General features: G+C 47.7%; 1 protein-coding gene across 1 annotated transcript; it reads right to left on the bottom strand.

Annotated features, from left to right (window-relative positions):
• Window positions 1–207: 207 nt before the first annotated feature.
• On the bottom strand, window positions 208–26,887 carry Exosc10 (exosome component 10). The gene is made up of 25 exons (XM_059255374.1): window positions 26,743–26,887; window positions 24,961–25,097; window positions 22,722–22,845; window positions 21,678–21,782; window positions 21,237–21,402; window positions 20,960–21,074; window positions 20,041–20,116; window positions 19,663–19,773; window positions 19,160–19,303; window positions 18,285–18,475; window positions 17,551–17,707; window positions 14,726–14,874; window positions 14,538–14,588; window positions 13,647–13,758; window positions 10,739–10,789; window positions 10,519–10,597; window positions 10,318–10,424; window positions 8,502–8,597; window positions 8,183–8,257; window positions 6,012–6,099; window positions 4,245–4,321; window positions 2,979–3,150; window positions 2,350–2,411; window positions 1,542–1,618; window positions 208–325 (listed from the first exon to the last, which is right to left on the bottom strand). The coding sequence occupies exons 1-25, from the start codon at window positions 26,851–26,853 to the stop codon at window positions 295–297; spliced, it is 2,664 nt and encodes an 887-aa protein (XP_059111357.1). The 5' UTR covers window positions 26,854–26,887; the 3' UTR covers window positions 208–294.
• Window positions 26,888–27,106: the final 219 nt, after the last annotated feature.

Genomic DNA, 27,106 nt, shown 5'->3' with positions numbered 1-27,106 from the left:
CAGCCCTCAGACCCTTCTAGATGTAGAGGGCCAACCACTTTGCTGCTCCTGGCTGGTACTCCTGTGTGTGTGGCCTTGGGTTTCTGGGCACCCTCTTTGGCATGCTCTTTTCCCAGTCTCTGAAAGGGGTGACAGTGTCTTTTCTGCCAGAGTTGGGGTGAAAGCAAAAAACAAAACAAACAAAACAACAACAAAACCAGAACCAGCTTTCTTCCAATAGGAATGAATTTTAATGACTTTAAAATGGGTTTGTACAAAGTAGCACTGCCCGCAGTCCCAGGAGTCTCTCCAACACTATCTCTTTGGCCAGTTGTGCCGGAAGCCTCTGCAGAGATTGGGGAAACCAGAGTTACTTCTTTGGGTTTAGGAGCTGTATAAATCTCAGTAACACACAGCAAGGAAGGGCTGAGCAGGAGAGCAGCAGGAGGCCTGTGCTTGGGCGCTGATTTGTGTGGGGTCTGCGGCAGCAGGCCTGTTCTGCTTCACGTGTGGGAACCTGACCTCAAGTTCATGCTATGAAAACACTCACTAGTGATGACCCACTTGCTAATTTCTCTTATCCCTAAGAAACAAGTTGGTGTGGGAAAAATTCCCACCCGTGTGCTCTGAGTGAGGGCACCCAGTGAGAAACCACAGTGTAAGAAAGGGAAACGAGCTGGGCGGTGGTGGCGCACACCTTTAATCCCAGCACTCGGGAGGCAGAGGCAGGTGGATCTCTGTGAGTTCGAGGCCAGCCTGGACTACAGAGCGGGTTCCAGGAAAGGCACAAAGCTACACAGAGAAACCCTGTCTCAAAAAAACCAAAAAAAAAAAAAAAAAAAAAAAACCAAAAAAAAAAAAACCAAAAAAAAAAAAAAAAAAAAAAAAAAAAAGGAAACGGTGGTGGTGACACACGCCTTTAATCCCAGCACTCGGGAGGCAGAGGCAGGCAGATCTCTGTGAGTTCGAGGCCAGCCTGGTCTACAGAGCGAGTTCCAGAACAGGCTCCAAAGCTACACAGAAAAACCCTGTCTCAAAAAAAACACAAAGAGAAAAGAAAGGAAAATGGGAAAAAGATAGGATTTGAGGTCTGGGATGCAGGACATCATCACAGTCATGTGAGTGCGAACTTGACAAGAAGCAGGTCATGTCTGTCCCCACTTTCTGGGTAACAGAGAGGTCTTGATGTAGTGGGTCGCTGTCCTTTGTAGGACCTTGAAGCACTGCCCCTAGAGATGCAGCAGGTAACTGCTCTACCGGCCTATGCCCTTGAAGTTCATGCCCCTGGGGTGTGGCCTCATGGACCCTTAAGAGCTGAGATGCACTAGGACTCTCCTCTTCACTCCCTCATGGGACTGGACCACGTGTGCCCCAGCATTCCAGAACCTGCTGCAATTCTGTTCTGTACAGTGAGTTTTCTCCCCTAATAAGTTCCTTTGCCCTTTAAGCAGACTCGGTGGATTTCCTGCTCTATCTGTCCCACTGAAACCCTGGCACTGCACTCTACTGCTGTCCCCATGGACGGTGGTTGGCTCTCCTGCTGGCCCGGCCACGCCACCTACCTGTCTGACTTCCCAGCTGGAAAGGACATACTTTTGTTTCCCACCGACTGTTTAAATTTTTTGGCTGCAACACATTTCTGAAAGAGAAGAATTATGTACTCTTAGACCAGCCTCGACCCCCAGCCCTGGGGAGGACACCTGAGCGTGGGCAGTCAGTTCTCACCCCAGCATGTGGCCTGACAGGCTCAGCTGCCACCGCTTACTACACTTCAAATTCAGCCTGGCTAGCACAGACCTATGTAGTCAGGAGTTAAACGCGCAGCCCCTTCACTGCGCAGGGCAGCACCTCAGGCCCTGGTGGCAGACTGAACAACACCCTGTGCAGTGGCATGCCACACCGGGCAGAGGCACACACCTGTAATCACAGCACTTGAATGATGGAGGCAGGAGGATTGTGAGTTCTAGGCCAGCCTGGGCTGTAAAGCAAGACTCCATCTCAACAAAAAGCAAATCATACTATCCCCACCCCCACCAAAAAAGAAACTGTACTTGTTAAATCACTGACACAGGAGCCGGCAGGATGGCTCAGCAGATAAAGCGCTTGCCACCCAAGCCCAGTGGCCTGAGCTGGAGCCCTGGAGCCCACGGTGGAAGGCCGGAACTCCCAAAAGTTGTCCTCTTTTTTGCACTGTTACATGTTAACAATAAATTAAAAAAAAAAAAAAAAAAATGACTGTGGAAACAACCGGCAACAGTGTCTACACTTGAGAAGAAATGAGGTGAGGAAGGGCACAATGGCTTCCCGGTGGTCACCTGAGCCAAGGAGGACAAGGACCCTGCAGGCCCCAGGTGTCGTCTGCAGCCTTACCTTGCCAGAAGGCACCGGCTTATTCGGGTCAAACTGGGGGGAGGCCTTGGACGTGCTGTCCCCTGAAAGTGAAAGTTTCGGCAGTGAGCGAGCACAGAGGCGCACAGCCAGGGCTCTGGGCTTCAGGCAGCATCTGCATCAGCCGGCCACCCTTCCTGTGCTCCAGGAGCTGCCGTCCGTCCGTCCGTCCGTCCGTCCAGAGACTATGCCATCCACAGGTCTGTTCCCAGGTTAGGAAGGGCAGGTCCATCTTAGGATCAATAAGATCTCAGCATAATGTGGGCTGAGGTAACACTCCAGACAGCATTCAGTGTGTGGACTCTCCAGTCCTGCTTTCTCCCTTTTCCAAGCTCTAGAGGCTGCTACAGTGCTATGCACACCCTTCACAGCACAGAGACCTAGGCTAAGGGTCACAAGAGGTCACCTAACTATGTGTCACACTGGAGGACGTCTTGCGGAGCCGGACAACGGCTCCTGAGATCTGCTTCAAGGAGAGCAGGCAGGCTTCTCTGTGTGCCACTGCTTGTCCTGTGTCTGGGCAGGGCTCAGAGGAAGCTGTACTCCCTGTACTCTGCAGCCCTCTAACCTCAAATGGTCCTACGTCTCCTTGGTGTCCTCCCTGTCCTTACCAGCAAAGGCCCTGAAGTCTGACTGGCTGTAGTCATAAGGACTGAAATCTTTTCCTGGGGGGTCGGGATCCTTGGGTTTCTTGGAGCTTTTTAGTCGTTTCTTCTCCTGCTTTTGTTCTGTGGTCCTCAGGTCACTGGTGGCTCTCTCTCTCTTCTTAGTGGCATTTTCTAGCTGCAAGGTGAGAACAAGCAGGGAGGGAAGCATGAGAATGTAGGAGCAGAGCTCCTGGGCTTCCACACCATCTGCAACTGTGTGCGGTTCCTCAGGCCAGCCCCAAGTCTAAATGTGAGATTCACTCCTCTTCACTTACAGCTTATCCATACAGCCTGCAGGCTGTTCCATGCAACTTGAAGTAACTTTGTGCAGCATGGAATCTTCTACTTGTGGTGTTGTGTCAGCACTTAGAAAAGTTTTGAAAAGTGGGCATTTCAGATTTTGGGTATCTGAGTGGGACGCTCAACTTGTGCTAGCTGGGGACTCAAGCTGCTTCTGCGGCAGGGATGGGAGATGAGACTGGAATTTAGGGACAATCATACTCAGCTAGTATTAGCTGGAGCAAGTTCATAACTGACAATGTTAGCAGGTCACCTAAGGCAGAAGCTAAGAATGGAATTCTAGCCAGGCAGTGGGGGTACATTCCTTTAATTCCAGCAGAGGCAGGAGTCTCTGAGTTCCAGGACAGCCAAGGCTACACAGAGAAACCCCATCTTGAAACAAACAAACAAACAAACATAAACAAACAAACAAACAGAATGGAATTCCAGAATGGTCTGGGTGTGGTAAAAACAAAGAGGTCTCATGAGGCATAGTGGTGCACACCTTTGATTTCTGCGTTCCAGAGGCAGAGGCAGGTGGACCTCTGAGTTCAAGGCCAGCCTGGGCTAAACAGAGAAACCCTGTCTCAGGGAGTTGTGGAATGGGGGTGGGAGATGACGACACCCACCCATCCCCCTCCTTCTGGAAGAACAAAGAGGTTTCTCTAGGGTAGACGGGGGCACAGCAATGTTTCTGTGCTTTGTCCCCTGCCAGGCCAGCCCAGTGCTGTGAGGGTTTACCGAAAACACAAAGACACCATAAAAGATTTCTAATATCACCTGATCGAGAAAACAGGTGGGCACTGACTGATAAGCCCAGGTCAGCTGCGAGGTGGGGGGGAAACTATTCAAAAGCTGGGACGTAGAGTGAGCCCTCTGGCAACAGTCCAGGAAACCCCTGAACATGAGCAGGGGCATTCATTTCTGAAAAGGGAGAAAGGGAGCACGTACCGCGGCCTGCTGCCGCACTGGGATGGCCTGCTCCAGCGAAGCCGCTTCAGACTCCTCCTTTGCCTGTTTCCGGGCACCTGCGCGAGAGAACCATTTGTGAACTTCCTGCCATTTGTCTACCCAACCTGGGCACAAGGGCCAGCACTGCTGCCCCTCCCTCCACCTGTCCACTGGACTCAGCTCAGTGCTCTCTGGCCTTACCTACAGGCTCTAATCTAATGTAACCCTGCCTGTGCCTCTCAGGAAGCCAGGCCAAGCACCTAGCAGCTTCCCTGACACTTTTAGTATCAGTGGCCAGGAGTTGGGGCTCCTTTTAAAGATGGCCTTCTCTTACAGCCAGCAACCCCATCTTCCTAATTGCTCAGAACCAACCCTCTGCCACCCACACCTTCCTTTGCCATGCCTCAGCTTAAGTGCTAGCCCTAAGAAAGGGCGAGTCCCTCAGCTGTTGCTAGTGGGTCTCCTCAGGCTTCCCTGGCCCTCTCTACTCTGACTCAGAACCAGGCAGTCAGCCCTCACGGAGGCCCTGCCTGCTTACCTGCCCTCTTCCCCGGGCACTCCGGGCAGTCCTGCCTTGCCATGCTATTGACATGCCAGCCAGCTACCACACGGGACCTTGGACTCTGCTTCAGTCCACTCTCCCCCAGGATCCATGCCAGCCTCTGTCACTTCAGGTGACCTAGGCTGCCATTTCTCACTAGCACCCACACGGCTGCATTCTTTACCTCTTCCCTCTCTACACACCCCTGCTTTACAGGGCAGTGCACACAGGCAGTGACCATGTGCCATCCCAGTAGACGCTGAACTCCACGAGTCTGGGTCTGTTCTGCCCACTGCCCTGTCTGTCAGTGAGGGCTTGGATCCCTACTAGACACCTGTCAGTCAACATCCACAGCCAGACTGATATGTTAGGGCTGTCTCTTCAAAGACTGTTGTAGAATGTAGCAGAGCCGCTGTATCTGGGGCAGATATTAGAATGACTAGTTGTTTTCTAAAAGTATTTTGACCCTGAAGAATCATTGTGGTAAACAATAAAGAATCTTGTGGAACCAGTGATTGTTTTCTGTGATTTGTGGAATTGTTTTTCTGAAGGGGCGTTGCAGCCTTCATGTGATTTTGGTCACAAGATGTCCCTGGCACATCTGAGGCTCTTGGATTATCATGTATTGCAAATGATACCCAATAAAGGACTAAAGTCACCCAGTGGTGGTGGTGCACATCTTTTTTTTTTTTTTTTTTTTTTTCCCCGAGACAGGGTTTCTCTGTGTAGCTTTGTGCCTTTCCTGGGACTCACTTGGTAACCGAAGCTGGCCTCGAACTCACAGAACTCATCTGCCTAGCTCTGCCTCCTGAGTACTGGGATTAAAGGTGCGCGCCACCACCGCCTGGCCATCTTTAATCTCAGTACTCTCTGTGAGTTTGAGGCTAGCCTGGTCTACAGAGTGAGTTCCAGGACAGCCAAGGCTACATGGTTACACACACACACAAAAAGGACTAAAGTCACGAAGGCATGTGATGCTTTCCTTTAGAGAGACATATGGATTAGATTAGGGGCTTTGGTATGAGGAAATACTTCACCTAAAAAACAACTTTGTATAACAATCAATCAATATGGCTACTGGAGGAGGTTCAGTTCATCAGAGAGACTGGACCTTCCTGCTGCCACATAGGCCTTAAATTTCATCTTGGAGTGATTTCTTTGAGTGACCCACGCAACACAAAACACCCCGACAAAAGACCCTGAATTTACAAGGAGTTGAACACTACCTGTCTGCTCAGCTACCTTCTTCGAGGTTGCTTCTTTAGGTTCTTTCTGGACCTGGACCTGGCTGGCCAGCTTCCAGCGGTTGCTGATCTATAATGAAAACAGACAATGGCAAACAAAGACAAAACCAAAAAAACCTGCCTAAACTCAGCTACTCAGTGCCTACTCATTTAGAGGCAACTGAGGGGTGCTAACCTAAAAATGACCCACATTCTAAGCCACACACCCCAAATCTAAATACACCACCTTTTGCTGGCTTATTAAGGAGGACAAAATACGGCTGAACCCCAGGGACCAGGCTGTATGTGCTCACACCAGACATCTCATTCAGTCCAGTCCACCCTCCAGGACAGGAAGCCTTAGGCACTTGCCCAGTGGCCCAGTTAGTAAACAAAGCCTGGCTCAAGATGGGTCTCCTCCTGGTCCTGTGTTTCCCTTTCTGTCCCACTTCTAGCTGTGACCTTGGTCCACATCAGGTGACCCAAATGAGCACAAGGGGGTACAGAAAGCAGAAGGGTTTGCCACAGGGGCAAGAGATAAAGAAAAGGTAACACACTTTGTCTTTTTATTTTGGTTTTGAGTCAAGGCTAACTTCAAAGGTTTTATGTGACCAACGACGACGACCTTCACCTCATCTTCTTGCCTCCATTGCCCCAGTACTGAGTTTACAGTTGCACACTACAGACTCCATATTTCTAGTCCCTCACCCTCATTTTTTTTTTTTTTGGAGGGTGGGGAGAGGGTCTCCCGATGTAGCCCTGGCTGGCTTGGAACCTGCTATGTAGACCAGGCTAACCCTGAACTCAGAGATCGACCTGCTTCTGACTCTGAAATGCTAGGATTGAAGATGTAGCACTATGCCCAGCCTGTTTTTTTTTTTTTCTCTCCCTGGTTTGGGTCTGAACCCAGGGCCCTGTGCTTGCTAAGAGAGTTCACTATCACTGAGCCAAGTCTCCAAGTTCAGGACTTCCCATTTCTTCTTTTCTAGTTTTAATGTTGTTGTTATTGTTGTTGTTGTTATTTTTATTATTTTAAGGCAGAACCTCACCATGTTTGATATGTAAACTAGGCTGGACTCAGAATCATAGAGAACTACCTGCCTCTGCTTTCCATGTGCTGAGATTAAAGGTACACACCATCACACCCAGCCATCTGGCTGTTTTCATTAAAATTTATTCACTTATTGTGTGTGTGTGCACCACTGTGCATGTGTGAGGTCAAAACAGAACTTGGAGTCAGTTTTCTCCTTCCACCATGTAGGTTCCTAGGATTTAATTCAGCTTTTCAGGCATGGTGGTAGGCTCCTTTACCCACTGAGCCATCTGTGGCCCTGGGGCTCCCCATTCCTAAAAGTAGGAGGCTAAACCCCTTTGCACAGGACTGAGGCCTGTCAGAGTGCTGTCCAGTACAGGGATGTGCTGCTGGGTGTCATCAGAGCACAGCCTTCCTACAGGGCAAACGGAGGCTTTGAATCAACGTGCTGCCTCCCAGACAGAGTGGACTTTGTCCACAGTACAAGCCAGTGCCTCTTCAGATCAAGCTGGTCCTTTAAGGGCTTTGAAGCAATATACACATGTACAAGTGTTATAAACTATATTATTTATGTACTTTATTACATATAAATTACTCCATTAGAAAAACACAAAACAGTTTTGTTATTTTTTCTTTCCAGTGCTGGATTTGAACCTAGGCTATCATACATTAGACAAACATTATCCTACTTTGATATGCCCATGAACCGGGGCAGGCTGCTGCTGCCTCTTTTTTTTTTTTAATTTTTAAGGCAGGGCCTCATAGACCCCAGGTTATCCTAGAACACACTATGTAGCTGAAGATGACTTTGAACTTCTGATCCTCCTGCTGTCACCTCCCATGTGCTGAGATTACAGGTGTGCATCTCCACACCAGCTTTATGTGGTGTTGGGGATCAAGCCAGGGCTCCATACAAGCCAGGCAAGCATGCCACTCCCGAGCTCTATCCCCAGCCCCCAACTTTTGTTATAGAGATTCCCCACGGCTTCCAAGTCTGGCCTCTTCCTAGAAGCATTAGACGGACAGGGCCTCTCCTCTGTTCTCAGTGGCTCACAAAGGATCTGAAGACTGCCTGAGATGGGAGCCTCCCTCACAGAAGCCCCTTGACAGCTACTGCTCCAAAGCGTGAGAAGCTACTTACCTCATAGATTTTTGAAGAAGGATCAAACTTTGCTGCTTGAGAGATGTGGGCCTTGTGTTCCAGAGAAGGCAGGAACTGCAGAAGGGGAAACAGTCACTACAAATGCCAAGAGCAGGCCCCTCGCCCGTCAGAGGCACTAACTACTCTGGCCAGTGTGATCCCACAAGGCCAACTCCAGAGTCCCGACCTGGACACCATGGACGGCTGACAGGCTGGACTTGGGCTCCCCCTCCAGTCTTGCTCTCCTCCCCCGGGGGAAAGGATACGTGGCTGCAGAATTCCCTGCAGCTCCTGGCGGTCTGTGCAGTGCACTACTCACCATCCTAAATGGGTTTTCAAAGGACTCCATTATGTTCTGGGCTTTTTTCTGGGCAACCGTCAATGGAGTCTTTCCACTTTCCTCAGTGCTAGGCTCCTGCAAGGACAGACCAAGACCCATCCCTTCTAACTGTGCATCAGGATGGGCCCACAACAGGGAGGATTAACTTCTTGAACTGATGAATTCTTTGTTTTTTTGAGCTATGTAGACCAGGATGGCTTCAAACTCACAGGGATCCCCCTGCTTCTGGACTAAAGGCTTGAGCTGATACACCCCGCAAATGATCTAATGAATTCTTCCTGCCTTCACAGCCTCCAAGGCCTGTGGTTTTTCTACCGTCTTCTGCTCCTGGAGAGCCCTACCACTAAGATGCGAAGAGCAGGGACGAAAACACAGGTCTATCTGGTCCAAGAGCTTGAGGTCTTAACTGACACATGAAATGTGGAATGTAACATTATAGATTTTGACAGGGAACCAATGAACACACACAACAGAATGTTGCTTCAAACTGGATTCACAAACTCGGATTCTTTCTTAAAGTTATGTTTGCTTTTAACACAGTACAGAGATAGTGCAGCCTTCTTTGACTAAACATAGAACTCTTATATCAGTGCAGCCTCAAGGTCATGAACACTAGCTAGGAGCAGGCACACGCTTGGAATCCACATACTGGAAGGCTGAGGCAGGAGAAACCCAAATCATTTTTTTAAAAAAAATTTATATGAATGAGCACTGTGTTTGCACGTATGTATGTATGTGTACCACATGTGTGCCTGGTGCTGATGGAGGTCAGAAGGTGTTGCATCCCCTGGAACTGCAGCTAAAGATGGCTGTGAGATGCCACGTGGGCGCTGGGAATCAAACGCAGGTCCTCTAGAAGAGCAACAGCAAGAACTGCAAGTTTGAGGCCACACTGGGCTACAGAATGATATCTCGATTAAAAAGAAAAAGGGAAAGGAAAGGCAGTCTCTGTCCACGGATCTGGTTGCTGAGTCACACCAGATTCTGTTAGCCGGTGGCTAGCAAAGACTCCTCGGCCTTCTTTTTCATGAATCACCAGAGTAAGACCTAATCTTATTTATTTATTTTTTTTTTCCAATTCAAAGTTTCTCTATATAGCCCTGGCTGTCCTGGAACTCACTCTGTAGACCAGCAGAACTCCGAGATCCTGAGGCCGGCCTCAGACTCCTGTGCGCTGAGATTAAAGATGTATGCCACCACTGCTGGCTTCTTCTTTTTTTTTTTTTTTAAAGAGACTTGTTGGGCAGTGGTGGCACACATCTTTATTCTAGCACTTGGGAGGCAGAGGCAGGTGGATCTCAGTGCGTTCGAGGCCAGCCTGGTCTACAAAGCAAGTTCCAGGACAGCCAAGACTATTACTCAGAGAAACCCTGTCTTGAAAAAAACCAAGGTTTTATTTATGTGTATGAGTGTTTTGCCTGTGTGTATAGACGTGCACCATGTGAGTGCCAAATGCCCACACAGGTCAGGAGGTGTCAGATCTTCAGGAACTGGAACTACAGACAGCAGTAAGCCATCATGTGGGTACTTGGAATTCAACTCAGGTCCTCTGGAAGAGCAGCCAGTGCACGTAACCTGAGCCATGGCTTCAGCCCCTCCTCTAGGGTTTCTTCACATACAGTGCTCACGAGACACTCCTCCCTTCCTAGAGAGCTCACCTGTCCACGCCCCTCTCTAGCTTTACCTTGGCACTGGTCTCAGATGTACATACACCCCTCCAGGCAGGCGGCCCATGTGAGAAGAGCACCCGACACCAGGAACCTGAATGAGCTTGGGGAATGGTCTTGCTACTCACACTGAACAGAGTGATGACGGCTGTGGCAAGAAGGCATCTGGCATCCAAAGGGGTTTCTTCTTTGCCCTCAGCAAAGAGGCTCGGCTGTTTCTGAAGTGGCACAGACCCTAGAGACACAGAAGTCAGCCAGGTCAAGACATGTGGTCTGGGTCCAGGAAACTGCCTCCTTCGCTCTGGAAGTTCAGAGGGCCTCCAGCTTACCATCGGTTGGGGTGATCGGGTAGTTATCTGGAGGGGCGTGGGAACAGTCATGGGGTCCAAAGAGATCATTTTCCAATCTCTGCATCAAAGAGAAATCAGCAGACCACATGTAAAACTCATAAGCCAGCCAGGAGCTCTTGGCCAGTGGAAGAGCACTGACCTGTCAGGGACTGTGGTCTCCACCCCTCCCATAGGTGAGACAGCAGCCGTGACACTGTACCTCGGCGCTAGGCAGTGGTCCGCTCTTCTTCACTCCAGCTGCAGTTTCAGACTAAGGAGGAAAGAAGAGTAGGGCCGGGGATGTAGTTCAGTTGGCAGAGTGTTTGCCTACCATGCTGGAAGCCCTGGGTTTGACTCCCCAGTGGGTGCGATTGCACATGCCTATAATTCCAGTACTCCAGAGATGGGAGCAGGAGGATCAGAAGTTCAAGGACATCCTGGGTTACTTGAGACTCTGTCTCAAAAAACAAACAAAAAACAAAAAAAGAAACTGAGGAAAGCTGTGTAAAGTCAAGGACACATGCTTACTCAGCAGACTGTACTCTTCCATGAGTCTGTCTCCTAAGGGCCAAAAGATAATCTTTTACCCTTCACCCCTTTCAGCCCCTGGCACTGCCAATTATGTTATGCTCAAGCACTGTCTAGTCAGGAGGTGGCACGATGCAATAGCTTCCAGCGAGCCTGGAGACTTCTCAGGCAGCCAGCATGCTTTTTCTTTATACAAACCAGAAAACTAAGGAAGCCTTTTTTAGTGTATATGTGTGGTGCTGGGATACCAGGGCCTCACACAAGAGGCAAACACCGTACACCGTACCTGTGAGGTATTACTCAGTCCCAGGAGGAACACCCCCCCGCCCCCCATAGCCCTGGCCGTCCTGGAACTCGCTCTGGACCAGGCTGACCTCAAACGCACAGAGATCCACCTTCCTCTCTCTGCCTCTCAAGTGCTGGGATTAAAGGTGTGCCCCACTGCAGAAGGACATCTTTTTTGTTGTTGTTTTCCTCCAGACAGGAGTTTCTCTGTGTAAGAGTCCTGGCTGTCCTGGAACTTGCTTTGTAGCCCAGGCTGGCCTCGAACTCACTGAGATCCACCAGGCTCTGCCTCCCAAGTGCTGAGATTAAAGGCGTGCGCCACCATGGCCTGGCTGCAGAAAGATATCTTAACATGACAGCTGCAATTCACTTTCTTCTTTCATTTTAAGTCTTTTGGGTCAATAATCTTTCAAAAGATGAAAAATGATTCATCACATATTTATATCACTACCAAGTCAATACATTCAAAGTTGTTCTAAGAAAGGTGGATGTAGTGGTGTAAGTCTAATCCTAGTTACTTGGGAGGCTGAGGCAGGGGGATTGAAAGTTCCAGCCTGCCTGGGCTACAGGATCACACAGTTGAGCTCAAGGTTGGCCTAGAAATGACCCTGTATGGTAAGACCCTATCTCAAAAGGAAGGAAAAGAATTAAAGCAATACTCCAAAAAGAAACCATGTAAGTTGAATTGTAACAAGTTTTATTACCTATGTAGAGCACAGACATTCCCACAAAGACACATGTCTGTATTTCTTCTTTCTTTTTATTACATTCATTCATTCACTCATTCATTCAAGCATGGCAAACAGGCCAGAGGATAACTTAAAGGTGCTGAATCTTTCCTTCAACCATAGGACCTGGGGATTGAACTCAGGTCACCACACTAGTGGCAAGCGCCTTTACCTTCTTATTTTGACAATTCTTTGTTTTTTCTTTTGGCTTTTCGAGACAAGGTTTCTGTGTGTACCCCTGGCTGTCCTTGAACTCACTCTGTAGATCAGGCTGGACTTGAATTCAGAGATCCTCCTGCCTCTGCCTCCTGAGTACTGGGATTACAGGTGTGCAACACCACCACCTGGTGATAGCTCAGGCTAGCCTCCCTCAAACTCAATAGATAGCTGAGGATAACCTTGAACTCCTGACCCTCCTGCCTCTGCATCCAAGTGCTGGGATTATAGGTGTGCACTGCATGCCCAGCTATGCATCTATTTTCTGTGGGATGTCCCACTTCCATCCACGTTTATGCATACTTTAGTATTTACTTCACAAAAACTGACTTTGCTGAATTCCCATTCCAGCCATGATTCTCCTCCTTCCCTTTGACTTTAGTCTGTGCTCCTGGATCCTGCCTCTACTATCTGCAATCTAACTGCTGTCCAGGTGGGCGGCTCCTCTACAGCCCATAGGCTCAGCAGTAACTGATAGCACTTTCTGACCTAAATGCCAGGAGCCTTCCCTACCAGCCGCTTCCACAGTGATCCAAACATGTGCATTCAGGCTTCGGATCTGGGTTCCCCTGCCAGGTCTCTGCACCAGGATCCCTACTCCAACTCATTTCATAGACTAAAACCAGATTAACTGCTTTACCACAACCATTAAATGGCTAAATTTGTTATCAAATTATCAAAAAGGCCATATAAAGGATATAATATAAAGGATAAGGCTTAGTTTATGACTGTCATAAATAAAAAAAATGCAGTTGCTTGTGAGAGGGCTCTTGCTGCTAAGTATGACAACCTGAGTTTGATCCCCAAGACCCAAGTAGTGGAAGAAAGAATTGACTCCTACAAGTGTGTATTTGGGCCCAGACAAGTGCACTTTGGTATACATATGCCTACATGCATATATAGAAATACATAAAAATTTAATTAAAGTTGGGCGTTGGTGGCACACACCTTTAGTCCTAGCACTCAGGAGGCAGAGGCAGGTGGATCTCTGTGAGTTTGAGGACAGCCTGGTTTACAAAGTGAGTTCCAGGACAGCCAGGACTGTCACACAGAGAAACCCTGTCTTGAAAAACCAAAATAAATAAATAAAATAAAATAAAATAAAAATGCATGGGCTTGGGTAATAATTCAGCAGAAGAGTACTTGTGTAGCATGGGGAAGACCTGGGCTTGAACAATAGCATCAAAAAATGAAATCATACCTCAAACCCCAAACCAGTAACACAAAAGCAGCTAAATCTAACAGGATAGTGGCTTTCCAAGCCACCATTACTCCTCAGGGTGGTTTAGAGCAGGAGAGCAGCTCAGGGCTTTAGGAGGCCACAGGTGGGAAGTGCTGAAGGTTGGGCCCGCTGGATGAAACACTGCATACCTTGAGCAGGGGCATCTCTCGAGCCTGCTGGATTAAAAGATGCATCTCATTGATCTGCTGCCGCACAAGAGGTGGTACTGGGTTGCAGCAAGCTATAATGCCTTGAGGCTCCCTGAAAACAAGGACAAAAACTCAGCTCATCATGGAGATACAGCTCTTCAAGGCTTCCTGACAGCAATGACTGGGCAGCCCGGGCTGTAGCCTGGTTAGCAGAGTGCTTGCTTAGCATGCTCAAAGCCTTGGGTTCTATCCCCAGCACACTATCAACCAAGAATGGTGGTACAGGTCTATAAGTCCAGCATCTGTGAAGTAGGAGGAACAGAAGTTCAAGGTAGTGAGTTCCAGGCCAGCCTTGGTCATGGAGTTAGGACCCCTTGACCTAGGCCCCTAACCCCTACACAAAGGCCACAGAAGGTCTAAAAGATGACATCATCAGCCCAGGCCAGCCACCTACACATGTGACCTTTACTGAACCAACTCTTAGTGCCCTCCTCTAGTTGTCTTACAAATTGTGAGAGCTGGAGACAAGCCCCAAGAAAAGCTGGTTTCCACTTCTTATTCCTGTTTATGCTCCAATCATTACAACATTCTTAAAAATCTCCAGGCTTTAATTTAGAGAAACAGACAGAAGAAAGAATGTGGGTTAGTTCTCATCTCTAAGGAACTGCAGCAGGCTTGGGACTAGCCATGGAAATATGCCAGTTCAGAAGTTTTAGTTCTTACCCAGGAGCCCTCAGGCAAGGACTGTGGCTCCCTGGGCCCTGCCACCTTCAAGCTTGGGGTACTAACCTCTATGAGTACAGCCTCAGGCAGCCGCAATCAGAATGCCCGGCTATGAAGGACTGAGAGCGACTGAGAAGAGAGAGCATGTCATTCAGCTCTGAGACTTACTTAGGCAGTTCCTCAGCTATCTTTAGCATCATGTGATTAGGTAGAACATATCTGGAACAAAACACAGAATGGGATCACATTATGTTCAACTAGTAAGATCCACTAGATGCTATAATGAATGAGACTGTAGTCAGCCTTCACATCAGACCCGCTGGGCCCATAAGCATTAAAGGAACCCAACCCCTCACCCGTAGCTCTCATCCTCCCTGCGAGCTGTCTTATCCCTCCAGGCAAACAGCAGCTGAAAGGCGGCCAGCTGCTGTGAGTTCAGATGCTTCTTCTGCTTGCGATACAGCTCGAGGTAGGACTCGTCCGTAAAGATAGGCTTGACGAATTTCTGTAAAACGTTAAGAGAACATTCAAGATCAACGAGTGTGGAAAAGGCTCAGTGGGTGAGCACCTGCCCAACACGCAGGAAGCTCTGGTTTGTTCTCAGCACTGTAAAAAGAAGAACATCAATGGAATAAAAATTGTGCCCTGAGCTCTTCACAAACGTTTGGCTCTTGCATTAACGGACAAAGGAAAAGCTGGGTTTGGTGGCTCACTTGAGAAGCTAACACAGGACTACAAGCGAAGAGGCCAGCCTGGTTACCTAGTGAGACCTTGCCTTAAAAACCTGAAACAAAGCCAGGCGGCGGTGGTGCACGCCTTTCAGCCCAGCACATAGAGGCTGAGGCAGGCGGATCTCTGTGAGTTCGAAGTCAGCCTGGGCTACAGAGCAAGTTCCAGGTCAGCCAGGGCTGTGCAGAGAAACCCTGCCCTGAAACAAAACAAAACAAAACAAAACACCAAAAACCAAACAAACCACCTGAAACAAAGGCTGGATAGAGCTCAGTGGGAGAGTGCTTGCTTGGTGTGTGTGAGGTTCTGGACTGAACTGTCATCCCTGCAAGGAAAACCAAACAAAAACAAAATGCAAAAGGAAACCCAGCAAGTCTGCTGTGGCAGAACACACACTGCAGATTCCGGATGAGGATGAAACCAAAAGTCATGAGCATTCTGTACTTTTATGGAGTCGCAAAGCTGAAACATCAAAAATCCAAATCCAAATCCAGTCAATAAATGGGCCAGTGAACTGATGAAAGTTCTCAAGAGAAACAGAAATAAGCTAGTGTCTGAAAAAGTGCTCAACATTCTTCCCCACCCGAAAAATGCAAATTATTATTATTTTTTTTTTGGTTTTTCGAGACAGGGTTTCTCTGTGTAGCTTTGCGCCTTTCCTGGAACTCACTTGGTAGCCCAGGCTGGCCTCGAACTCACAGAGATCCGTCTGGCTCTGCCTCCCGAGTGCTGGGATTAAAGGCGTGCGCCACCACCGCCCAGCTATTTTTACTTTATGTTTGGGTATTTTGCCTGCATGTCTGTACACTGTTACTAGTGTCCACAGACGTCCTATAGACAGTTATGACCTATCATGTGGGTGCTGGAAATTGAACCAGGTTCCTCTGGCAGAGCAACAAGTACTCCTCACCCCCACCCCCGAGAGTCTCACGCTATAGCCCTGGCTCTCTTGGAATTCACTATGTGGACTTGGCTGGCTTTGAACTCATGGCGATCTATTTGCCTCTGCCTCTGTATAATGAGATTAAATGGGATTAAAGGCACGCACCACAATGCCCATCACTAGTTTGTTTTTTTAAATGGGGTTCTGGTCACCCTCTCTGTCACAGCCTCAGAATGAAATTTTATTCAGCCAGTTAAAACAAGCCAGATTCTGAATAGGAACTGAAAGCTCCCCCGAATATGCAGAACCTAGATTTATACGGTGTGTTCAGGTCACCAAAGCAGAAAGTGACCATTAGAGGGGAGAAAGAGAGCTTGAGGGGAGGGGGACACAGACAGGCGGCACTACTTTGGAAAAAGGAGGCGACCAGTGTTAGCATTCTGCCCTCACTCCAGCTACATGACTGCACATGTGCAGTTCAGGAGTTAAGCAAAAGGTCTTACATCATCAGTGTGTGCTGGCGACTACCTGCACACCAGTGGTCATACCATCAGTGCATGCTTGGTGTAGCTCCATACGGGGAGCCCTTAAAAAGCCGGATGCAGACCCCACCCATTTATTGCTCTCTCCCCCTACCCCCATCTTTCTCTCTGCCCTCTGCACGTGCTCTTTCCCAGGTCTGGTCCTTTTGTCTCCCCCCATCCCCCCCAACTAAAGCTCTCTGCTACTAAGTAACTGGGTTCTGTCATGACTGTGACCTTTCCGCCAATAACCAGCACCTCCACCAGCGCCTCTTATCATTCATTTCAACCAGCAAGAGTCAGATGGGGGTAATTGGGAAGGACAGGAGAAGAGGATAAAGAAGAAGTACAATGACATATGTATAAAAACGCCATGATAGGGGTTGGGGATTTAGCCCAGTGGTAGAGTGCTTGCCTAGCAAGCACAAGGCCCTGGGTTTGGTACTCAGCTCTGGAAAATAAAAAAACAAAACAAAACCGCCATGATAAAAGCCATTTTTCTGTTTTTTTTTTTTTTTTTTTTTTTTTTTGGAGACAGGGTTTCTCTGTGAACTCTGGATCCTGGAACTCTCATGCAGATCAGGCTGTTCTACAGAGATCCACCGCCTGGCTTTCTTTTGTGTGCACTGGTGTTTCGCTTGCATATATGTCTGGGTGAGGGAGTCAGATCCCCTGAAACTGGAGCTACAGACAGTTATGAACTGCCATGTGGGTGCTGGAAATTGAACCCTCATCTTCCAGAAGAGCAGACAGTACTTTTTACCACTGAGCCATCTCTCTGCCCCAAGAGCCACTAAACAATGAAATAAGCCGGGCGGTGGTGGTGCACGCCTTTAATCCCAGCATTTGGGAGGCAGAGGCAGGCGGATCTCTGTGAGTTCGAGGCCAGCCTGGACTACCAAGTGAGTTCCAGGAAAGGCGCAAAGCTACACAGAGAAACCCTGTCTCGAGAAAAAAAAAAAAAAAAAAAAAAAAAAGAAATAAACAGAACTTAGTCAGAAACAGAGCCTGAGTGCTGGGGGTCTGTGTAGCTTTGGTGATGTGGTACCTTGAGGCAGATGTCCCTGCTCCGCTGCCACACCACCTGCAACTGGACAGGTTGGTCGTTGCCTCTCTCCCACAGCTCCAGCCTCATTCGGTCATAGATGTACAGCAGGTAATGGGTGTCATCCCGGGCGTAGTTTAGCATCTCCTCTGGCAGAGGGCTAGAGTTGCAAGAGACACAGCTTCAGTGACTGTCCCAGGGACAGCCATCCGAGCCGTCTATGTGCAGATCCCTTCCTTCCCCAGACTATGACACATGGACACTTACTGCACCTCAGGATGACAAACCATTATGTAACACGGCGCATTGAGGCAGAGTGAAGCTAAGGTTAAAATTCGGGTGCTATGGTCCTGGGGTGACTTATAGCTCCACCTGTCTGTCCTTACCTTCTCTGTGCTTTCTTATCTCAGCTATGAAAAGGGAACAAGCTCTTAAGACTGCTGTGAGCATGACCAAGATGGCATCCCTGTAGCACTTGGCCTGGTGCTGAGAGGAGGCTAAGGGTTTGAAAAGGAAGTGGTTTTCAAATATTACTAACATGTTTTCAGGACAGGGTTTCTCTGGATGTCTGAACTGGCTCTGTAGACCAAGCTGGCCTTGAACTCACAGAGATCCACCTGCCTCTGCCTCCCGAGTGCTGGGATTAAAGGTGTCAGCCACTATGCCTGGCACTGATTTCCAAGTTACCAGATTCTTTCCTGTACCCACACATCTCCACCACCGGCAGGCAGACTGACCGTATCCTCCAATCTGCCAGCTGGTACTGCTTGTTTGACTCCACGCCACAGTAGAGTCTCAGCAGGTGGTCAAGTGAGTGACGAGCCAGGTTGAGAAGCCGTGCTGCCTGGTGTGTGTCAAACATGTTCACTACGTAGAGCCCAAAGTCTTTCTGTAGCCACTCGATGTCAGAGTCGGCACCATGGAAGACCTGAAAACAAAATCAAGGCCATGCAGTTCACACTAGCACCAGGCTATTCGTCTGTCTCCTTACTTAGGCCTGCCTTTGGGCTATCAGAACACGGGTAGAAACTGAGCCCTGGGATTTGCATATGCTAGGGGAGCACCTTACCACTGGATTACATCTTCAACCCAGGGTGTGTAAGTTTTTTGTTTTGTTTCTCCAGACAGGGTTTCTCTGTGTAACCCTGGCTGTCCTGGAACTCACTCTGTAGATCAGGCTGGCCTTGAATTCAGAGATCCTCCTGCCTCTGCCTCCTGAGTACTGGGATTACAGGCATGCACCACCACCGCCAGGCAGTGTGTGTGGTTTTAAGTACTTCTTTTAACTTAGGCCACAGACATCTTTTGGGCTTGTAATCATATACTGTTAAGGGCTGCAACTACTTTTGGGCCATGGTATGGGTGAGGAGCCCTATTAGCTCCAAGTGTGTCCTTAAGTTCAAGCAAGCCACTTGACCAGGCTCACTGAAACAGTCACTAACATGATTTATGTCTCTGGATAGCAACAAGCTACACGGTAAAGGCCCCTATGGGTCTAAGTAAGCAGTTAGGTCTGCGGAACCTCAGGGTAGGAATGGCATGGCTGAAAGAACAAGATGGTACTCTGAAAAGTGCTGCAATCCCACCTCAGGCAGGAGCCAGGATGGCTGACCTTAACAATGGCTGGGTCTGTGAGGCTCTCATTGAGAATGTACATGTCACTGCGAAGCTCTAGGGTGTCAACGATGAAGTCTTCTGTTCGGGTGGAAATTTGCATCAGGCAGGTCAGTCCTAGGAAGCTTCTGTACGAATGATGCTGAACCACACAGAAAGGGAGGTTAGGGGAAAGGTTAGTAGGTATTCCTTTACCTTTTTTAAATTCTGGGGATGAAACTGAAGAATCCTGCCCTGAGCTGTACCCACAACCCTCCTCTACCAGTTTTTAAAAGTTAGCTATATCAGTTACACGACTAATTTTTAGGAAAAAAAATTTTTTAAGGCAGGAGGATGGGTTTGATTTTGAGGCTAGCCTGGGTTACAAAGTAAGTTTAAAGCCAGCCTGGCCTATGGTGCAATACTTGTCTCAGACCCCCGAACATAAAGAACAAAAGAGATTAAAATTTAGCGCTAACTTTAGGAAAATGAAGATTTTACTCAAGGTCAATTACAAGGTACCTCTAGGTCCACTGCGAACTCCTGACAACCCAGGAGCTTTTCGTTCAGCTCCACCAGTTGGTCCAGGGAGGATACAAAGTGGCAGGGTGTCTCTTCCACAGGTCTGTACAACTGGACCAAGAAAGGAACTTGTTACAGACCAACCCAAACAAGGTACAGGATGAACTCTAAGTCCAAGGGATGACCCCACACCACAGCCTCCCAAAGCTACTGTTACAGACTAACCCGAACAAGGTACAGGATGAACTCTAAGCCCAAGGGATGACCCTACACCACGGCCTCCCAAAGCTACTGCAGGAAAACTGCACCAAACCAACCAATGCTTTGCTCTTGCCCGGCTCCCAGATGCTGGCTTGGAAACCGAGGCTGGGCACTGACCTGGGGCTGTGGCTTCTGAAGCACCGACTCAGGTGGAGTAAAGTGATCAAGTTCATATTGATAAGGATGCGCAAACCTGAGTGAACACAGCACAGATCTTCAGATGAATTCCATCATTCCAAGGGCACATAACTGCTCAGATACAGTGTGTGCAAACCAACTGTAGGCTGGCCTGGGGCTTGTCCAGCACAAATGAAGCCCTGGGATCCAGCCTCAGTACCAGATAAACCTGAGGATGAGGGCTCACATCTATAATCTCATCATCTGGGAGGTGAAGGCAGGAGGATCCTAAGTTCAGGGTCACCCTTGATGATATAGAAGTTTGAGGCTAGCCTGAGATATGTGAGACCATGTCTTACATGACCTACCCCCAACAACAAAAACTTAGGAAGGATTACACAGGCTGATGCTCACCTGGGTAGCATGTCTACAAAAAGCAGAATAATGGAGAAGATCAGCATGACTCCTGTGCAAGGGTGACTTGCAAGCGCGCACACACACACACATACAAATCTTAATAAAAAAAAAAGGCAGCTGGGCGGTGGTGGCACACACCTTTAATCCCAGCACTGGGAGGCAGAGGCAGGCGGATCTCTGTGAGTTCAAGGCCAGCCTGGTCTACAGAGTGAGTTCCACGACAGGCACCAAAACTACACAGAGAAACCCTGTCTCAAACCCCCCCCCCCAAAAAAAATAAATTAAAAAACATAAATAAATAAAAAATTAAAAAAAAAAAAAAAAAAAAAAAGGCATGAAGGGCCAGGTATGGTACATGCATACAAGCATCTGTAATCTCAGTACTGTGAGGAGAAAGCCGAGTTCACGGTCAGCCTGAATCATATGAGACCCTGTCTCCAGACAAACAAATGAAACCAGTAAGACAGAAAGGTGAGGAGAAAGCCCAGACCCATGCACTTACATGTCCTGTTCAACCTGCTGGGTCCTCTGCTGATGGATGAAATCTGCCAGGGCAGGGGGGACGTCCAGGTCCTCAGGACGATCCTGTGGACGTTCCCGCCTTTCTTTTGAGAGAGCTGGAGACCGAGCAGCGACAAACACCATCACACAGGAGGCACACACCTCTATGCCTTCCAGTTTAGGAGGAGGAGGAAAGGAAGGTGAAGGGAAAACTCTACCCCTTCCTACATTTTGTGTCAAAAGGAAGGACTCAAAGGCAGGGACACTGCACCACTTACCCTGAGGGAGGGGCTTCCGAGCATTGGGCTTGACAAAGATTTTAGGGAGAAATGGTGTATTGGAATTATCAATCTTCTCTCGAAATCTGAGCTGGGGTCGGAGGATGTTTTTTGCATGTAGCAGTCGGAAAGTCTCAGATTTTGCTTTTTTCCCATATTCTCCTGCCTGCGGCCAACACATAAGGAGCAATTAAACACAGGAACTTGATGAAGTAGGAAAAGGAATTCCAACTTGTCTTCTGAAGAGAAAACATCCCAGCAACCACACATTTGCAATGTTACTGCATGTGAGGTTCCAATGACTCATGTGTGTCTTGTGAGACCATGTGAACGCGGAAGTACCCAGCTTCGTCAGTATGTCACAACAGAAATGCAAATTAAAATGAGACAGGCCTGGAAAGCCCAATTAGGAGCTCTATTCAGTCTGCAAAGTCTGCTCACCTTCCGGTTCCAGCTCGACACTATTGTTTTGGGGACCTGCAGTCCAGCAGGGAGGACAGGCTGTTGATGCTTATTCACACCCGATGCTTCATCCAGCAATATACCCTAAGAGGAGACGAGGCATTGGGACAGGATCTTCCTTTGACAGACTTCATTACTTGACATTTTCAAGCAATACATTCACAGAATTATGTAGTTAATACATACACAAAAGAGAAGGTAAATGTATATATCAAAATATTACTTGTATACTGTACACATGCCGAATTTTAACTTAGTTTAATAAATTTAATAATTTATTTAATAATAAAAATAAATATTTAATAATAATAATTTAAGTTAATAAATAAAATTAAAAGTTTAAATTTTTAAAAAGGATTTATTCATTTTTATTTTATGTGCATCAGTGTTTTGCCTGCCTATTTGTCTGTTGAGGGTGCCAGAGCCCCTGGAGCTGGAATTATAGACAGTTGTGAGCTGCCATGTGGGTGCTGGGAATTGAACTCAGGTCCTGTGAAAGAGCAGCCAGTGCTCTGAACTGCTAAGCCATCTCTCCAGAGCTGAAAAATTTTAAATTTTTTGAAAAGCATGGATGGGGGCTGGCTCTTGCAGAGGACTGGTGTTTTACCCTCAACACCTATGTTAGGTGGCTCATACTGTCTGTAAGTCCAGTTCCAGTGGGCTCCAAGGACTCTGGCCTCCAGGGACACACACTCATACACATAATTAATAATAATAATAATAATAATAATAATAATAGTCTATCTATCTATCTGGATATATATATATAGAGAGACAGAGAGAGGGAGAGAGAGAGAGAAAGAGAGAGCGAGAGATAGGGTCTTACTATGTAGACTAGGCTGGCCTAGAACTCACAGAGATCTACCTGTCTTTGCTTCCATAGTGCTGGGATTACAGGCATGGCCACTAAACCTGGCTAACTTCCTTCCTTCTCATTTTCCATAATGCCAGAGTTCCTCCTTGCATTTTAATATTTGAGTTTTATAACTGTGAGCTCACTTATGTGGACGGGGAAACACTCACCACTCTCTCCAAAATCACATCGTTGGTATCAACTAGTAAATCGAACTTGTCCTCCAATTCAGTCACTTTACTTCGATCTTTGATGTTGCTGCGGCACCCATGGTACTGCATTACCCTACTCATGCTAAAGAAGGAAAGTCGAAGTCAGAGCACACATCTTTATTCCACCAATCTACGATCTGGGAAAAACTCAAGGGCTTGGCTCACAGGGTTCCCAGCAGTACAGATGAAATTAGTGAAATGTACATTCTTACAGCAACCTTTCAGAGACAAGACCCAAAGGAGGACTGGTGGTGTAGGCCTCTGATAATGGCTTCATGCAAGGCAGAGGCAGGAGGCTTGAATATTCAAGGCCAGGAATTTGGAGTCAACCTGGGCAATTTAATGAGTGAGACTTTTTCCTCAATAAAATAAAATAATAGCTTCAAGATAGTTTCTCCCAACAATTAATAGATGAGAAAAGTGTAGCCCTGGCTGTCCTACTTGCTCTATAAGGCAGACTGGCCTTGAACTCACAGATCCACCTACCTCTGCCTCCCAAGTGCTGGGATGAAAGGTATGAGCCACCACATCCAGCAAAAAACTTTAAAAATTAAAATTCAATTAAAAAAGGTATTTTGTGTGTATACGTGTGAGTTCGACTACCCACCTGTACGGTCTGAGGACAAATTGAAGGATGGATTCTGTGCTTCTACATGGGAGTCTCAGGGCTCAAACTCAGGTCAGCAGGCCTGGCAGCAGGGGCCTTTCACCCGCCCAGCCATCCTGCTGGCCCCTGATTTTTTTTTTTTTTTTTGAGACAGGGTTTCTCTCTGTAACAGCTCTGGCTATCCTGGAACTTGATTTGTAGGTCAGGCTGGCCTCAAATTCAGTGTTCTGACTCCCTCTGCCTCCCGAGCACTAGGACTAAAGGCGGGTACCACCATGCCTGGCTTATTTATTTATTTAGGTTTTTCAAGACAAGGTTTCTCTGTGTAATAGCTCTGGCTATCCTGGAACTCACTTTGTAGACCAGGCTGGCCTAGAACTCACAGAGATCTGCCTGCCTCTGCCTCCCGAGTGCTAGGATTAAAGGTGGGCACCATGATGCCTGGCTAATTTATTTTTAACAATCACAGATCATGCTAGGTGTGATGGTTCACATTTATAATTTCAGTACTCAGGAAGCAGAGGAAGGCTGATCTTTAAGAATTCAAGGCAACTCAAATGGCTGAAAGACATTTAAGGAAATGCTCAATATTCTTAATCATCAGAGAAATGCAAATCAAAATGACTCTGAGATACCACCTTACACCTGTCAGACTGGCTATGATCAAAACCACGAATGACAGTCTATATTTGAGAGGTTGTGGAGCAAAGGGAACACTCCTCCACTGTTCGTGGGAGTGCAAACTTGTACAACCACTGTGGAAATTAGTATGTCAGTTTCTCAGAAAATTGGGAATCGACCCAGCCATATCACTCTTAGGCATATACCCAAGGAATGCTCAATCATACCACAATGACACATGCTCAATTCTGTTCATAGCAGCATTATTCATAATAGCCAGAACCTGGAAACAACCTAGATGACCGTCAACCGAAGAATGGATTAAGAAAATATGGTATATACACACAATGGAGTACTACTCAGCAGAGAAAAACAATGACATCATGAAATTTGCAGGCAAATGGATGGAACTAGAAAAAATCATCCTGAGTGAGGTGACCCAAACCCAGAAGGACAAACATGATATGTACTCACTCATAAGTAGATACTAGATATAAAGCAAAGAACATTCAGACTGCAATCCACAGATCCAGGGAGGCTATATAGCAGGGGGGACCCTAGGATGACTGTGGCTTATAAGTTTTGGTTTTTCTCAATCACTGGGCAAGCTTCAGCAAAACACTTCACTATTAGGATAAGAATTTGTACTGTATAAAGCTGATAATAGAAAAAATAAAATAAAATAATTTTAAAAAGGGGGAAAAAAACAAAACAAAATAAAAAAAAAAAGAATTCAAGGCAAATGTGTATCTCTGTGAGTTCGAGGCCAGCCTGGTCTATCTACAGAGCGAGATCTAGGGGCAGGCACCAAAGACATATGCTACCACTTTGTTGGTTGGTATGGGGTTCAGAACCAGGGACCCCATCATGCTTATTATGCCCCTACCACTGAGGTATGGGACTCTTAGGAAAAATGATCTTTCTTTTCATTTTTTTCAGTCAACATAATAAACAATATATACTACTTACCACTGAAGCAACCTGTCTCCTTGTGTTTCACAAAATGCCTGGAAGGCAGGAAAACTTCGATAAAAATCATACTCGTCACCAAATTGTGGCAGGCCTCCAGATGCCTTGGTAACTGCTACTACTGACCCCAGGGCAAACTGAAAAATCCAGAGAAAAAGACACTTTAAACATGGATTTTAACGATAGATATCCCCGGGAGCTAGAGAGATGGCTCAGTGTTTAGTTTTTGGTGCCTGTGCTGGATCTCGCTCTGTAGACCAGGCTGGCCTCGAACTCACAGAGATCTGCCTGGCTCTGCCTCCTGAGTGCTGGGATTAAAGGTGTGTGCCACCACTGACTGGCAAGATGGCTCAGTTAAGAGTGCTTAGCGCTTGTTCTTGCGAAGGATCTAAGTTTGGTTCCCAGCACCCATACAGGGCTGCTCTCAACCACCTGCAACTCAAGCTCCAGGAGATCCAGTGCTCTCTTTTGGACTCTATGGGTACCAGCAAATATTCGGCATGCATTCTCTCTCTCTCTCTCTCTCTCTCTCTCTCTCTCTCTCTCTCTCACACACACACACACACACACACACACACACACACACACAAATAAAAACAATGTATTTCAGATTGACCTACAACTCACTATGGAGCCAAGGATGACCTTGAACTTCTAATCCTCTGGCCTCTACCCTCTATTATAGGCAGGCACGGGTCACATCTGTTCATGCGGTGTTGGGGATCAAATCATGACAGACAAGCATTCTACCAACTAAGCCATATCTCCAGTCCTGTCAGTTTTTTGTTGTTGTTGTTTTAGACACAGAATACCTTATATAGGCCAGGCTAGCCTCAACCTCACCTGTAGCCTGAAAATGACCTTGAATTTCTGATCCTCCTGCCTCCACCTCCTGAGTGCTGGAATCATAGGTGAGTAAAACCATTTACAGTTTATGAAGTGCTGAGAATGAAACCCCAGGCTAGGCAGCCACCCTACCAACTACCATTTCTAATATGAATAAGGTTTATTATGGCCTGGGTTTTAGTCTTGGTTCTGAAACCATGAACTGTGATTTGAATAAAGTTATTTTGTTTATACCGACCTTAGTTTACACCTCTGAAAAATGGGCACAGTGAAAGGTACCTACTCATTAGTTATTGGGAGGATTAAATGAACTACTAAAATCACTTACAACATTGGCACATGTATGCTATTACTTGAGTCCTATAATAATTTACTGTACTTTTGTGGTTTTGATGCACATTCATCAACAACACACAGGTTAGATACTTCAGATGACCGTTTTATAACCAGTGGTCTAGGTAGACTGTTGTGAAGTAACGGGAACAATCTGAAGTGGCTGTCACTGGTAAAGGATGAGTGTTCATGTTAACGAACACAGAATTTGCATGAATCCTCTATGCTCTTCTCAAGGATGTACCGATGATGCGCTTTGGCAGACTCGATGGCAACTGACAAGTGACATTCAACCCAAGAACTGGGATTAGACATCAGCGGGAGTGCCACGGGCTCCCCAGCTGCTGGGCAGGGGGAGGGTGCGCCACGTGGACGCCAAGGACGCCCTTCTGAGGGCGCGGACACGGCTTTCCACGCAAAGCGGCACGCGCTCACACCGGAAGCGCGGCGCCCTCCGCTCCAGATCCGCGGCAGCTACTCCCGCTGCGCGCCAGAAGCCGCCGTGGAGGGCGCCGGAAGCCCGCAGCGCCTGCTCCACAGCCCCGGACCCGTTTCCGGCCCGAACAGGGGGCTCCTGGGGTGCCCCAGGGCCCGCGAACTCACTTTCACGAAGCTGTCTGCGTCGGGGAAGCCAGGCAGCACCATCTCCTCGTCAGGCTTGGTCGCGCTGGTCACTGGCGCGGCCTGAGGCTCCCGAGGACTGGGAGGCGCCATCTTTCCGTCCTAGGGCGGCTCTTCTCGCGAGACTGTTCCGGCAGACTGAGGCGGGCCCAGCGCGCGTGCGCACCGGTGTCTCCCACGCCCCCAGGCTTGTAGCTAGTCGTCGAACTTGCAATAAAGAAATTTAGGCTTTTGGTTTGATACTGTAGCATCCTAACAAACCTGTGGTCTAGGGTGTGAACTGGAGGATACAGTTTTTGTTTTTTCTTTTTCGAGACAGGGTTTGTGTAGCCCTGGCTGTCCTGGA

Source organism: Peromyscus eremicus, chromosome 2 (assembly GCF_949786415.1).
Source record: "Peromyscus eremicus chromosome 2, PerEre_H2_v1, whole genome shotgun sequence".
Classification (NCBI taxonomy): Eukaryota; Metazoa; Chordata; class Mammalia; order Rodentia; family Cricetidae; genus Peromyscus; species Peromyscus eremicus.
This window is presented reverse-complemented; position numbering and strand designations above follow the sequence as displayed.